The 16,475-nt window shown below is 45.9% G+C and overlaps 1 protein-coding gene across 1 annotated transcript in view; it reads right to left on the bottom strand.

Moving 5' to 3' along the window:
- SHB (SH2 domain containing adaptor protein B) overlaps positions 1–16,475 on the bottom strand; it is a 155,244-nt gene that overhangs the window by 81,100 nt on the left and 57,669 nt on the right. The window contains exon 2 of the mRNA XM_028711838.2: positions 5,407–5,524. Within this exon, the coding sequence (XP_028567671.2) occupies positions 5,407–5,524 (118 nt within the window). The remainder of the gene's footprint in view (positions 1–5,406; positions 5,525–16,475) is intronic.

Here is a 16,475-nt window from a genome sequence, read left to right as displayed (position 1 = left end):
TAATTCATTCTGGAGGTTCGTTCTTACCCTTAAAGTGTTCTTAACCCGAGGTACCACTTTAGCTAATGGGGCCTCCCGCTACAGCTGCTGCACGATTTCTGTTCTCATCCTGAAGCAAAGTTCTTAACCCAAGGTACTATTTCTGGGTTAGTGGAGTCCGTAACCTGAAGCGTCTGTAACCTGAAGTGTCTGTAACCCGAGGTACCACTGTATGAACTTCCCCACAATGTTCCACATTAGATATCTTCAACCTCTTTAAGATCTAGGGCGCACTTTTAAGCCAAACATGCATTTGGGAACCCATTTCTTAATTTTTTGCCATAGGTTTGCATGGTGGTAGTGCTCCTATTGTGACCTATCTTGGATCAGGTTGTGACCCACACTAGTAGGTTTCCGGCCGACTAGTGCTTCCCAAGCTTTTCATGTTGGTGACACCAGGGCCGTCTTAAGCATATCTGGCGCCATGGTGCAAAGATCCCTCCAGTGCCCCCCCTCCCCGTTTCCCAGAGTTGTCGACCTTTTCCCAAGCCTCTACAGGGATCACTCTCCTCCCACAGAGGCTTGGGAGGCAAGCTGCACACCCGCCAGCCATATGGTTGATGGGGCACAGCTGCTGGGCATGCAGGAGGGAAAGGGGAAGCCACTGGCAAAGCCATGCAGACCCCTGAGAGGCCGGCACCCTGGCGCAACGCGCCAGTAAACAATGGGAAAGATGTCTCTGGGTGACACACTTTTAAGAAATGCATCACTTTGCGAGACAGTAATTCAGATTTACTAGAAAACCAGAGGTTAAACTAACCCCTTTCCAGCCCCGGTAGGAGCGCAGGGAGCATTCGTGCTGCACAATGCAGCCGACACACTAACGTGTCGCGACGCACAGTTTGGAAAGCTCTGCACTAGTGGCTCACAGCCTGAGGTCACAACAGGGGCCCCACGCAGCTGAAGGCCAGCGGTCTGCATGATCTGTAAAGGAAGAATTCACAGGGAACATCAGACCTGCTCCTAAAGAACAGCCAAGCGCTTATTAATTTGTGGCTCTGCTAAGTAAAGAGAGCTCCAGTCTGCCTCCTGAAACTGTTCCATTATTCCCACCTGCAGATCGGCCTTCAACAAGAGACATCAGCAGCAAATCTTGCTGGTTGGGAAGGGTTCCATTTCAGGAGGCAAGCTGGAGCGCTCCTCTCCAGCAGCTGTACAAGAAAGTCCTTGTCTGCTGTTCCACATGGCATCCTGGGATGTTTGCAAGCAATTGCTGTGCTGTTCTCTGTAGCCCCACACAAAAGGAGGATGGGAAGAGTCTGGGAGGAGGGAATACTCCAACAAAGGCCTTTGCTCCATATAGAAACAACCAAGCTTCCCCAGATGTTCCGTTCAAGCACTCTCCACACCAATGAGAAATATCATGTCATGTCTACCTCAGGCCAACCATATTTTAAGTGTTTCATTAATAATAGACATGGTAATTTTACATCTGGACTTTTAGTGAGAGCACTGTAAGTCTTCCCATTTCATGGATTCTATATCTCCCTGAAGGGCTGCAGCCAGATCCCATGACACGGCCTAAGCTAACATCCCATTGTTGGCGGTGCTCGAAAAATGCATTAGAAGAGTCTTCAAAGCGCCATATCCATTAAACTTTGCACCCCCAAGGGAAAAACTAAAAGCAAATCTGGAATAAAGTAAAGGGCATAAATTTAGCAAGAATAAGATTGCTGAACACATTTAGAGGCCTAGGGCCCAAGGAGAATTTTGCGCAGCCTTAACCAAAGATTAGCCGGCCATAATAAGACAAATGAAAAAATCAGTTTTATTGTTCTGCCCTGCTGTTCAACCCATTAAATAATCTTATCAAGGCTATTGCCTAAGTGCTGCTGTGACATAATTAAACAGCAGGCTATCTAGTTCTACAGAAATCAATAGAGACATTAACATTAATTTCTCTCTTTTATACACTGCTTTTGTACTTGCTTAAATATGCACAGTATTGCTTCAAGTGACAAAAAAAAAAGTCTTATTCATCCAAACGTTCATTTCTAACATTTCAATGGATAAAAATCTACAAGGTGTTTTTTTTTCAGATAGTAGTCTCAAAATATTAGTTTGTTGCATACACATGCAACTGTTTTAATTTAATTACAGTGTTTGCATGTAAAACTGAGTAAGAAAATATGTATCTCTGGGTTTTTTTAAAAAACTGCAAGTGGATATTTCTTATTCTTATGTGGCAGATTCATATAGAGAGTCAAGGCCCCAATTAGTGACACTAAAAGAGGAGGAAAGTGTTATGGTTCCGGACCAGACCCTGACCTGGTGGACTTAGAATGGGATAGTGTACATGTTTCTACAGCAGCCGTGTGTGTGCGCACGAGAGAGAACAGATTATTGTGCCACAGCACAGACATGAACCAGAAGCTCAGGCCACCTGGGCAGTCTACTACCTATTTGTTCATCCATGTGTTCAATTTATGTCCTGTTTCATCTCAAAGCTCTCAGCAGCATGCTCTGTCTCTGTCTTTCCCACATGCACATATATACACTTAAGCAACATGAACCACACAGGCAGGAAAAAGTATGCATGGGGTCTATCAGGAACAGAGAAATGGCAGACAGGGAAAGAGGTAATCATACCACTTCTTCTTCTCACCCAATTCCCTCCCCATGAAGCAGATTTTTTTTCCTTTAAAAAGGGATGGGGTGGTGCTATTTTTCTAGAAAAATGAGCTCACCATGAACTTCTCCCTTGTTCTCTAAGAATGGCAATGGTGCCCACCTGAGAGGCATCGGAGCTGAGCTCTGGTGAGCTCCAGCTTAACAAAATCTCTGGGTTGGGGCTCTCTTAAACACATTTGCCTATAATATGTAAAAGGTAAGCTGAAGGTAAAGGACCCCTGGAAGGTTAAGTCCAGTCAAAGGTGACTATGGAGTTGTGGCGCTCATCTCGCTTTCAGGCCGAGGGAGGCGGCTTTTGTCCACAGGCAGCTTTCTGGGTCATGTGGCCAGCCTGACTAAACCGCTTCTGGCACAATGGGACACTGTGACAGAAGCCAGAGCGCAAGGAAACACCGTTTACCTTCCTGCCACAGTGGTACCTGTTTATCTACTGGTACTGGTGTGCTTTCAAACTGCTAGGTTGGCAGGAGCTGGGACAGAGTAACGGGAGCTCACCCCATCACCCGGATTCAAACTGCCGACCTTCTGATCGGCAAGCCCAAGAGGCTCAGTGCTTTAGACCACTGCGCCACCCACATTCCCTATAATATGTAGTTAGCCACTGAGGAGAGAGCTCCAACCTCTCTGAGGAGCCACCTCATGTAGAATGGCCCTTTTCTTGATAATACAGCAGAGACTTCATGGATCACTGCCTTGCCGTGGCGAAGGGGCTTGAAGAACTCAGAGAAGCTATGAACTACGCCAAGCAGGGCACACAAGATGAACAAGTCATAGTGGAGAGTTTTGACCAAACGTGATCCACCTGGAGGAGGAACCGGCAAACCACTCCAGTATCCTTGCCAAGAAAACTCCATGGACAAAGACAGCAGAGACTTGCCACAGAATATCTTTCAGGGGCAACAGTCCCTTACTGACTACAGAGTGTGCTCCAAAGCTCTAAGATGCACTGTAGTCCTCTAAGACAGGAGACGCTAACAGCTGGATTGTATGTAAGCTTTGTGACATTACAAGTTCTCCATCACGCATATCTACCCTTTGAGGAATATATAAATGTTTCATCTTTGTAATCAGAGTGGAAACTGCAATCATTCATCGTATTGCTGGATATCCTTTGAGTTTCCTAGACAGCGTTATGCCTATACATTGAAGGCTTGCAGAACCTTGAAAATAGATTGGCTGCGCAGACAATTTACTCAAACATCATAAAATGGCGATACATTTACATCTGTTGTTTTGTCTGACATGGCTGCTAATGTGCATCATAATTAGCAAGGCAATTCCTGTGCCTTTCCCTACATTCTGTTTACTATGGAACTCCTATTCAGAGAAAGAAATTAGCATTCATGAAGAAACAGAAGTTCAATCCATTAAGCGTTATTATCTGCACTGAATGAGAAATGCTGAATTAAGACAAACATCAAGAATCTATTCATACCATCTTTTTTAAAAGCCTCGAAGAGTGCATCCATTAAACAATTACACGGTAAAAATAATCAGAATAAATAACAATAATAACAACAAAATAAATACATAAAAATAAATACGTTTGTAAGGAAGAAAATCAAGCCACCAATGAGAGAGATACACCAAAATGTTTCAGATTAACAATCAATCCATCCGAAACTGTTATTTTCCTTGAACCTGGAGACAGGTTTTTCCTTACATGAAACTAGCACTCCAATGCTGAACAGGTTTATTTGGAAGTTATGGAAATCTACAGAAGTCCTAGAGGCTCTAAATCTCATTGAATAAAGAGGCCCATTTGTGTAATTTACTGCAAGCAGTTTGAAACAAAACCCTGCTATAGAAACCTTCTCGGTGTGCACAATACGTTAAACAGCAAGTGTTCTCATCTGAAATTAAATTCAAGGATCCAAAGCAAACTACCATCGAAAATCAGTAGGCTGTTTGCTTGTTTCAAGCTCATTGCCATGGGATCAATGTGCCACAAACAAACCCTAATGCAACTTCAGCCAAGAAGAAGAAGAGAAGAGTTTGGATTTGTTATCCCGCTTTATCACTACCCGAATGAGTCTCAAAGCGGCTAACAATCTCCTTTCCCTTCCTCCCCACAACAAACACTCTGTGAGGTGAGTGGGGCTGAGAGACTTCAGAGAAGTGTGACTGGCCCAAGGTCACCCAGCAGCTGCAGGTGGAGGAGCAGAGACGCAAACCCGGTTCACCAGATTACGAGACTACCGCTCTTAACCACTACACCACACTGGGCAAACGACCTCTCAAGAACCTCTACTGAGCGCCATATTCCACATTAGGATATTATTCCTCTAAATCAAGGGTGCTTACTTCCTTTAGAGGAAAACACATACAGTACGCATGCAATGCCACACACAAAGAATGTGCACATGACTATTTATTGCCTCTACAAAGATAAAGAAGGAGCCCAATGCCAATTGCAGCTTTCTGGCAGGTTTCAATCCTGGACTGAGCCTTGAAATGGCAAGCAGACAGACTGGAAACGGCATTTTCAGCCTTTGGACCATCATCCAGTTCTGGAAGAGGAAGGGAAGTACATGCGGGGAAGCCAAAAGCACTGGTTAAAGAAGTCTGCTGGCTTACGTCAGCAAGGCTCAGCAATTCTATACATAAATAATGCGGTCAGCCTGAGTACCGCTCTCAGGTAAGCCTCAGTGAAATGACCAAAAGCGGAAAAGCAGCAGCACTGGCTGAAACGTCGCACCCATAACATGGCATATGCCACTCTATATACATCCTTACCTGTCATGATCCTCTGGGCTTCATACGGTTCCATGTAGCCAGTGTTTTCTCCTTTGCCTGTCTTGCTGCCCTCGCTTTTGGCATCAAAAGGGTCTGAGTAGTCATCGGCTATTAGGACCTGGAAAAAAATAAAATAAGGACACTCTTAACCAGAGGAACTTCCCAATCAATGGACACATTGCCAATTTTCATAGCTCTAAAATCACAAGGGCTAACCTCCAGGATAAAAGGTAAAGGGACCCCTGACCATTAGGTCCAGTCGTGGCCGACTCTGGGGTTGGGGCGCTCATCTCGCTTTATTGGCCGAGGGAGCCGGCGTACAGCTTCCGGGTCATGTGGCCAGCATGACTAAGCCGCTTCTGGCGAACCAGAGCAGTGCACGGAAATGCCGTTTACCTTCCCGCTGGAGTGGTACCTATTTATCTACTTGCACTTTGACATGCTTTCGAACTGCTAGGTTGGCAGGAGCAGGGACCGAGCAACGGGAGCTCACCCCGTTGTGGGGATTCGAACTGCCGACCTTCTGATCGGCAAGTCCTAGGCTCTGTGGTTTAACCCACAGCGCCACCTGCGTCCCTTAACCTCCAGGATACTGGTACCCATTTTCTTCTAACAAACTCAGTAAAAGAAAGGCCTGGTTAAGTAGGGAAAGGTATTTACACTGCTCTTACTTAGGATCTTCATTCGCATCTACTTAGTCACGCTATGACCTTGCAAGGCCCCTTGGGTCCTTGCACATCTGACATGTTTGGACCAGCTTACAGCCATGCATGAAATAAGCAAATGGGTGCTAGATAATATATGTTCACGGCAGAAGCAATAACTTCACACACATACCCCTTCGGTCCTATGTTGGAGACACAGAGATAGAGGCTGAGAGCAAGGGAAAAATAGTGTCCCCTCTGAAATCTGCTACCGCTGCGGCACAATGGGATACTGGCAAGCCGTTACAGGGAAAGTTATTTCCCCATTTTATCTGTTCACATTGCCCGCATATCAGCGTGTACACCAGGAGATCAATCCCCACTGTATATACTTTGGGAGGGAGGGATCAGATTGGAGTTGCGTTGACTAAGAACAAGCGCCTTAAAATTGCAGCCCCTAAATATCAGAATGCTTGCCTATTGACACAAGGCAACAGTGCTCTTAAGACTACTGCCGAGAAGGAAAAATGTTTTCATTCCAGCTTGCATTTGGCTGATATTTCTTTTCCTGGCTTCATTTCCTGTCCTATTTTTATCTTTGCTTAATCAAATCAGATCTCACTCATTGAAAAGTGCTAACTCAAGTTTAGGTTTACTGCATTTATTGTATTTTACTGGGTCTGTGTGTGAGAGACAGACAGCTTATACCACAAAAGTTTACACCACAATGAGTTCGTTTGTCTCAAGGAGCCACAAAACTCTGCTGTTACAAAAGATATATTTTTTCTATATTTCAGTTCATTGCTATAGCACTTTGTAAACTACCTTACAGGGTCCCCTCTTCTCTTTCAAAACATTTGTACTTATTTCAGTAGTACAATCCAATGCAAGTTTATTCAGAAGGAAGCGCTACCTAGGTTCAATGGGATTTACTCTCAGAGCAGTGGGAATAGGATTGCGCTTTAAGGCTAACCCCACTTACCTGGGAATAAGCCCCAATCAATTCAATACAACTGACTGCTGAATAGACACAGTAAATTGCATTGCAGGGTCAACTTAGATGGCCGGTTAAATGTCAATACATTTCGTACGCAACACGCAACCAATACGACTTACTTGGAACAGTGCACACCTTGCAGGTCTAGTTAGGGAAGACATGACACACAACTCAGTAGCATATTTCAAATGTTTACTTAAGCATAATCCAGCACTTTGCGCTCAAGAATTTGCAGAACTCTGTACCAGGATCACGTGCTATGTGTCTACTCTCTGACACATCCATTACCGAGACACACAGACAAACACACAGAGCTGGAAAAATCCCAGACGTAGTTGAAGCAGACGCCTCAGAATTTTGATTCTGGAGCTTGATTCTGAAGGCTTGTCAGAGCAGTGGTGTTTTCAAACATGTTTCGGTTTTAGCACGTGACACCTCCCTACAAAAAGTGGGGAAAGCAAAATACATGGGAATCCTCACTTACTGACCACTACATGCATCAGTGGGACATGCGTAAGTCCCTTCTGGTTTGGTCCACCCCTACCCCACCCCCTTTCGGCGCTAAAACGAACGTGAGTGTCAGCGTTAGCAGTTGTGCTGGTCATGCGCAAATGAGGAGTTGCCTGTAATGCAACCAATTAAATCAGGAACTATCTGAGCATATTTGGCGGCATTCGTCAGCGAAAGGTAGGAGCATTTTTACCAGCCAATGGGTTAGATTTGTTCTGCATATATTTTGAAGCATTATCACAGAAAAGCCATTTAATTTTAAATCCACTCATAAATTGATATGCTCCAATTCAGCTAAGTCTAGTCTAGGTAGTAAAGTGTTCCATTCAATGGTCTATACAGTTCGCTATTCCTATGAGCTGTCTTTCAAGACTTTTCAGAAGTTAACCTAGGACCGTGGTTTTCAAACGGTGCTCTAGACATGGTTCCTTGGAAGATTATCTGGGATTCCCTAGTCAGAATATCAGTAAGGTAAAGGTAAAGGTACCCCTGCCCGTACGGGCCAGTCATGCCAGACTCTAGGGTTGTGCGCTCATCTCACTCTATAGGCCGGGAGCCAGCGCTGTCCGCAGACACTTCCGGGTCACGTGGCCAGCGTGACAAGCTGCATCTGGCGAGCCAGCGCAGCACACGGAACGACGTTTACCTTCCCGCTGGTAAGCGGTCCCTATTTATCTACTTGCACCCGGGGGTGCTTTCGAACTGCTAGGTTGGCAAGCGCTGGGACCGAACGACGGGAGCGCACCCCGCCGCGGGGATTCGAACCGCCGACCTGACGATCGGCAAGTCCTAGGCACTGAGGTTTTACCCACAGCGCCACCCGCGTCCCCCAGAATATCAGTAATGGCTAACAAATTCCTTGACAAATTCCTCTGCACAGCCCCAGAAGAGTTCTCGGCCCATTCTGGGGGCCTGCTCAAGTCCCACAGGGTGACAGCCGGTGCCAAACAGGCCTAGCCAATGTTCCCCGTGAACTGGTACACAATATGTCCGAGAGTCTTCTGTGATGCACAGAGAGTCTGTCGTAGATATTCAGAGGTTCCTCAGCAAATATGAAATGGGCTTTCCAGAGAGAGAGAAAAAGTTTGGAGAACACTGACTTGGGAAACCCAGTTCTGAAAGCAAGCCCCTTTCTCCTAGTAAGATGACAAATCACAATGCATTGGGGAGCAGAGGGACGGGAAAAAAATCAAGGCATGGCTACAGCTGTTCTAGATGAGACCTTTGTCTGATCAAGCAAGACAGTTTCAAACACCCTTATGTACTTAAAGAGCCCCTGCCAACTCCTCCCTATTGTTACGGGATGACAATCCCAGAGTAATTATTGCTTCATCTTCAGGTTTTTTTGGGGTGGTTATTTTGGACCACTCAAGTGTAAGCCAACTCTTGTCCATCATTTGAGGCGCAATTTATGGTTGCATTCAAGGGCGTCATTAAATGTTAATGGCTAAGAATGACATGTGCAGAATGGAGGGAGGGGGAGAGGGGTCTCTCACCCCTCCCCAAATAACTGTAATGAGTGGCTTGTTATTGCAGCTCTAATGGTGAGAGAGAGAGAGAGAGAGAATTGCTCCATATCTTCTGTCTAATGTGGGGCCAGGCTGTAATCAGCAGCCCTGTCAGAGCAGTGTCAGGGGCTGGGGGTGCTTAGCTCAAAGACAACAGTGTGCATCAGGCAGGAGTAATTTCTCCTCGTAACAAGGGCAGGTTTTATCTCCAAAAGCCCTGCAGCTGAAACATCATCCATTTACTTCCCTGATGATGACTTGTCAGCTGCTGATAGATACGTATCTTGGGCGCCCCGCTGTTCCCTCCAATATGGGGGCTGACGCTGTAATAGTTGCCTCTTTGGAAAAAATAACCGCACTAAAATGACATGAGATTTGGCAGCGGAGGCAGCTGGGGAGGGGGGGGGTCAGGGGAAGTGGTGGGGAGAGAGAGAGAGAGAGCCTAAAGGTGGATAATGTATTTTTATTTGATATTTCGCCTATCCCATTTGGCCCCCCCAAAAAACACAAGGGAGTAAATTAAACATATAAAAACCTGTCAAACAGAGTAATGTCAAAGGCTGGTTTTGTTTAAGTGCATCCGTAACGTATTCCAGGCTGAACACCGCACAAGGCACAGGGGTAGAGATGCATTCTATAGGAAAGGAAACATTTGTGTGTGTATGTGTGTATATATATATATATATATATATATATAAACCCAAACGTTTTCGCTACTAGAAACTCTTACCAGACGGGTTTTTGTTAGGGCTTAAGTCAAGGTTGAAAAGTCTCATCACCTGTAGCAAGTGAAGGGAAGACTTTGAAGTGGAAAACCCGATGGGCAGAGTTATAGGCTGGCAATTAACAAAAGGGACGTGGGTGACGCTGTGGGTAAAAGCCTCAGCGGCTAGGGCTTGCCGATCGAAAGGTCGGCGGTTCGAATCCCCGCGGCGGGGTGCGCTCCCGTTGCTCGGTCCCAGCGCCTGCCAACCTAGCAGTTCGAAAGCACCTCCGGGTGCAAGTAGATAAATAGCGACCGCTTACTAGCGGGAAGGTAAACGGCGTTTCCGTGTGCGGCTCTGGCTCGCCAGATGCAGCTTGTCACGCTGGCCACGTGACCCGGAAGTGTCTCCGGACAGCGCTGGCCCCCGGCCTCTTGAGTGAGATGGGCGCACAACCCTAGAGTCTGTCAAGACTGGCCCGTACGGGCAGGGGTACCTTTACCTTTAATTAACAAAAAACGTATGCTCTGGGAACTTATTTGACCTCTTTGCTAGGGGGCTGGAGCAGTGCCAGAGTTGTGATGCATGAGGGTCATGCATGCAGGGTCTCCACAAGGCTTGAATGGCCCACTTGAGTCATAGCAGAGGCCACTAGAGAAGGGAAGGAGGTTTGTACTGGGGGCTGTATGTTCTCTACACGGATGCGGGTGGTGCTGTGGTTTAAACCACTGAGCCTCTTGGGCTTGTTGATCAGAAGGTTGGCGGTTTGAATCCCCGCGATGGGGTGAGCTCCCGCTGCTCTGTCCCAGCTCCTGCCAACCTAGCAATTCGAACGCACGCCAGTGCAAGTAGATGAATAGGTACCGTCACGGCGGGAAGGTAAACAGTGTTTCCGTGCGCTCTGGATTCCATCACGGTGTCCTGTTGCGCCAGAAGCGGCTTAGTCATGTTGGCCACATGACCCGGAAAGCTGTTTGTGGACAAACGCCATCTCCTTCGGCCTGATAGTGAGATGAACGCCGCAACCCCATAGTCGCCTTTGACTGGACTTAACCATCCAGGAGTCCTTTACCTTTACCTTTTACGCATGTGCACTGCTCTCCATGCACCCCTATGGAGAAAGCTAGGCCCCTTTCTGCTTAAAGTGCATTGATACTCATCAGTGATTCCAATGCTATTTATTTCAGCATCTATCTCACCTATCCAAGCATGCTTCAATGAAGATTGTCTGCCTTTAAAATGCTTTTTTAAAAGAATATCGCTTGAAGGAATTTTTCTTCCATTGTTTCGGTTTTTTTTAAAAAAGTAGCAAGGCTATTCTGTAGCAAGGGTTTGGTGGTCACAGATGCTAGCCAATCAGTGCTGTATGCAGCCAACTTTTCTGCTGCAAAGTGGCAGAAGCAGTACTTTCAAGTTCGTTCTCGGGAAAAGGAATTGTTCATCTGAATACAGCACAGCACAGAAGCGCAACTGCCAAAACTGCAGGTTTGCATTCCACCTCAGATAACTCTTGTTATGAATCAATTAAATTAAAAATGGTTGTAAGTCAATTACTGCTTACAGCTCACAATGTTACTGCAAATATAAATGTTATGCAAATGATGTTGAAGACAGCGAGCAACTCTTCTTGGCTTTAATCCTAGAATCCCAGAGCGAGCCCAAGCAGTTACAAATTTTGCTTTGAAACGAAATTAAGCAAAATTAATAGCAACTATAAACCACAGAATCTGTTGCCGGGGATGGGGATAGTGAAGGGATGGGTGGTGCCTGCTCCTAAAAAAAAAAATGTTTGTGCTTGGAAAGGAAGGAAGAAAACATGCACATATACGTGATATACATACAAATACTCCTGTGGCATTGGGGACGGAGAGATAAAGCTTTCAAGGCTGCCTCTGCTACCAGATGATACTATCAAGCAATTAACACAACCTACCAGAGGGCATATTTTGTTTTCATGGAATATTTGATCATATCTGACTGTGGTCAAGTAATAAGCTGCCAATTGACCGGTCAATTGACAGTATTTGACTGGTCAATTGACCGGTGGAGTCCCAGCCCTAGCACAAAATCAATTAGAGGCCTTGCGATTTGTGGGAATCATAGATCCATGCAACCGGATCTCTTCTTCAGACTCACAAATTAGCAAGGTTTCCAAGCCCAGCAAAGCAACAAAGCCAGCCCAGATCTATGCTGCAAATACTGTATACACGGTCTATCTCTAACTAGAGGAACGATTAGACGGCCGGGGTGATAGGTGGTTCTGAAAAACTATCCGTCATAAATTCCAAAATCGATATATGAAATAAATCAAGGGCTTTAGCTCTCGTAAACACGGAGCGCTGCAGAAAAATCAGCTAATCCGGTACCTGGACAAACGTGGCAACCTGGTTTATTTCAAAAGCTGCCACATCCCTAAATTCTAATTAAGATTAGATATACAACTTGTGGGCTGTCAAAAGAGCCTCCCGCTGCCCATGATGCTATTTCAGTTTAAATTACAATTTGGCATTTTTTAGCTTAGATAAAGCAGCTGGCTTGTGCTGACACATGGTTTCTTTTATCCCTGCTGACAGGGTCTTTTTTTAAGTTTAGAGTATTTCAGGGTTTGTTTGGTTTTGTTTTGTGTGTGGCTGAGCTTCAATGCTGCATTTTTATTTTAGTTTCCCCCCCTCCCTGAAGTAACATCCGAGATCTGAAACCAGACCAAAAAGGCCCTTCTGGTCTGGCACTCATCTCCAACAACAGGTGACCAGATGTCCCTGAGAAACATTTATCCCCACCTGGAATTCAGAAATGTAAATTCGCACCAGAAACTAAAATGCTACTGTCACTAGACTGTTGTCTAGAAATGGCTGGCCGGTCGCTTTTGATATTCAACTGTTACCTATCTGTATCCAAGGTCAGTTCAAAGTGAAGGTTTGTAAAACCCTAAAGGGGTCAAGACCAGGGCCCAACAATCAGCCTTCTTGCTCCATTTCTCCCTTCCATCTGAAATGTGGCAGGTGAGCAGTAGGAGCAGGGCCTTTTCAGCTGCCGCACCTTCATTGTGGAATGCCATAGTGAGCCTCAGATGCGTGTGCTCCTCTTCACCCATTTCCTTCTGGCATGTCTGAGAAGAGTTCGGAAGCTTTCGCTTCCACGAACCATAGTTTGCTTTGCCATCTGAACCCAACAAACCTACATAATCTTAAAAGCAGCTCGTTAAAACGAGTCAACTTCAAACCATAGCTTAAGAAGCTGGCTTGTTTCAACAGTTAAGATTGACCGCAGTTTAGGGTTCTGACAACACGACAAGCTGCGGTTAATTTAAAATGGTTGTGGAGGCTTCCTGCCTCTTCTGTTTCATTATGTCAGGGGAGAGAGAAGAGGGATCGTGTGTGACTAAGCTTCTTTGCAGCTCCTCCTTGTAGTGTTAAACCAGGCACCCCCAAACTTGGCCCTCCAGCTGTTTTGGGACTACACCTCCCATCATCCCTCACTAACAGGACCAGTGGTCAGGGATGATGGGAATTGTAGTTCCAAAACAGTTGGAGGGCTGAGTTTGGGAATGCCTGTGTTAAACCATAGGTAAAGGTAAAGGGACCCCTGACCACTAGGTCCAGTCGTGACCGACTCTGGGGTTGCGGCGCTCATCTCTCTTTATTGGCCGAGGGAGCCGGCATACAGCTTCCGGGTCATGTGGCCAGCATGACTAAGCCGCTTCTGGCGAACCAGAGCAGCACACAGAAACGCCGTTTACCTTCCCGCCGGAGCAGTACCTATTTATCTACTTGGACTGGCCTACTTTCGAACTGCTAGGTTGGCAGGAGCAGGGACCGAGCAACGGGAGCTCACCCCGTCACGGGGATTCGAACCGCCAACCTTCTGATCGGCAAGTCCTAGGCTCTGTGGTTTAACCCACAGCGCCACTTGTGTCCTGTGTTAAACCATTATGTCTGAACTCTGCCTCTGTAGCAGTGGCCAGGCTGTGAAACACTGTGGCTTATGCGATTCCTTTTGCCCTGTATTTTATGGTTTTCTGCTGCCAAGACTTTTTGTTGTTCAGGCAAGCATTTGATTTGCCTTCTGTCTGACGGTTTTCAGCCTCCCGGGTATATTGGTCTCTCTCTGCTGTGGTTTAGTTTTAAGCAGATTTCAATTATATATCCAAATATCTATCTTGCACTGCTTTTATTATATTGCAAAACATCTTAAGCATTCAGTTGGAACAGAAAGATGGGATATAATTCCCGTAAACACTCAAACGGACAAGACGAAGCTCCCTGAATATTCAAAAGTTGCCTTTACGCTTTACTTGAGCATCCATGTGAGATCTGGACATCACTGGGCTAGGGGGACATGACAGAGGTTTATAAAAGAATGCAAAGTGGAGAGAGGGAATTTCACCCCTAAGACCTGGGTCATCCACTGAAACTGAATGAGAGAGAAACCTACTTCCTCACATAGCACATGATTAATGCATGGAATTTGCTGTTACAGGATGTAGTGACAGTAGCTTAGATGACTTTTAAGGAGGACTAGACAAATTCACTGGGGTGGGGGAACCTATCAGTGGCATCCTCCACTCATGATGGCTCTAGGCCAGCAGTTCTCAACCTGTGGATCCCCAGATGTTGTTGGACTACAACTCCCATCATCCCTGACCACTGGTAATGCTGGCTAGGAATGATGGGAGTTTAGTCTAACAACATCTGGGGACCCTCCGGTTGAGAAACACTGCTCTATGCAGTGCCTAAGGTTTCAGAGGTAGGATGCTGGACCATAAAGAAGGCCGAAGAATTGATGCTTTTGAATTCTGGTGCTGGAGGAGACTCTTGAGAGTCCCATGGACTGCAAGAAGATCAAACCTATCCATTCTGAAGGAAATCAGCCCTGAGTGCTCACTGGAAGGACAGATTGTGAAGCTGAGGCTCCAATGCTTTGGCCACCTCATGAGAAGAGAAGACTCCCTGGAAAAGACCCTGATGTTGGGAAAGATGGAGGGCACAAGGAGAAGGGGACGACAGAGGATGAGATGGTTGGACAGTGGGAGGCAGTGGAAGACAGGAGTGCCTGGCGTGCTTGATCCATGGGGTCACGAAGAGTCGGAAATGACTAAACAACAACAACAACAATAGTCCAAGTGCTATTCATCAGGAAATAAGGATTTGTTTAAGTTTTTCACGTGTGCTAAAACTCAGTCTAGGTGTAATCGCATCAGTTAACAAACATGGATACATATGCTATAATGTTACTGTTTTAGTTAATTTTTTTTTTTTACTTTATTTTAATATAGTGCATCTCTGAAAATTTATTATTCCAAAAAACAAAACCTTCATCTGGTCGTAAATATGAAGATGATACCAGCAAGAATGAGTCTTTCTGTGAAAAAACGATTTAAATCAAGTCTTACTGACTAGTGATTTAAATCGTGATTTAAATCTGTTTGATTTAAAATCAAATCCACCCTGGACGGAATACTACTACTGCCTTTCGAGTTCTGCTTGGGGGGCTCCCAGGGGCATCTGATTTTGCAATAGTGGGAGAAAGGTTGCTGTGTGAGATGAATCTCTGGTTTGCCCCAGCAGCCCTTTTCATATATTCATAGTGTTCATAAGGGTCCCACTGGTTATAAACATCCCCATCAGTGCAAAAGGCATGCTAATGAATTTGATTGCACACTTGAAATTCACAACACTTTTTCTAAAAAACGGAGGAGAGAGAATCCGTCTCGTCAAGGTTTCTTTACACTCCTGTGAAAACACAAGAGTGAAAGGGGGGGGGGGGGAATGGGGAGACAGAGAGAAAAGAGGAAATCAATGCCTAATTGTTTTGTAGTCAATAACGAGGCATTTGGGTTCCTAGAAAAGGAAGACTGAAGAGCGAAAGAGTAGCCCTCTGCAAGAAAATGTGCCGGGAAGCAGATATACAATTGCTAAGGGGTTTTAGCTGGAAGTTTATTGCCGTTCTATAAAGTTCCCTTGCTCGGGTGTGAAACTGAGCCACTCTGCATCCAATTAGAAACTTTTACAAACATGAAAACCCATCACACGTACGTGAAAACTCAGAGGTTTTTTTTTTTGTGTGGCAGGGGAGAGATTTCTGTGGTGTCACTGATCTGCCAAAGAGCAACTTTTGTGGAGGTTTTTATTTGGCAAAAACAAAAATTCAACTCAGCTGCCACAAATTAGGGCACTTCAGAATGCTTTTTAAGCGACTCCCGTAACATGCCTTTGGCTATGGCAACACTTCCCCAGGGAACAACAATGTTGGGTGACTTGGTGCTGTGCCACAGCAAAGCGCTGGGGAAAGGGTCCGTCCTCTTCAGGAGAGTCTCAGGCATGCTGGGTTCTCTTCCCATGGTGAGCAAGAGAAAAGCACTTTGGAGGTTCGAGCCCCACGTTGGGCAAAAGATTGCCACATCACAGGGGGGTTGGACTAGACCAGGGTTTCCCAAACCAGGGTCACGAGCTGTTTTTGGACTACAATTTCCATCATCCCTGACCACAGGTCCTGCTACTTAGGTGTCAGGTGGTGGTGTGGTTGCTCGAGAGCAAACAGGCAAGACTCCGACCTGTCTTTTCCAAGCTTTTTTTTGGTGCAAAATATTTACAGTGAACGCAGGTGGCGCTGTGGGTTAAACCACAGGGCCTAGGACTTGCCGATCAGAAGGTTGGTGGTTCGAATCCCCGCGACGGGGTGAGCTCCCATTGCTCGGTCCCTGCTC

This window comes from Podarcis muralis, chromosome 17 (assembly GCF_964188315.1).
Source record: "Podarcis muralis chromosome 17, rPodMur119.hap1.1, whole genome shotgun sequence".
In the NCBI taxonomy this organism is placed as follows: Eukaryota; Metazoa; Chordata; class Lepidosauria; order Squamata; family Lacertidae; genus Podarcis; species Podarcis muralis.
Note: the sequence above shows the minus strand (reverse complement) of the source record. Positions and strands in the feature narration are given on the sequence as shown.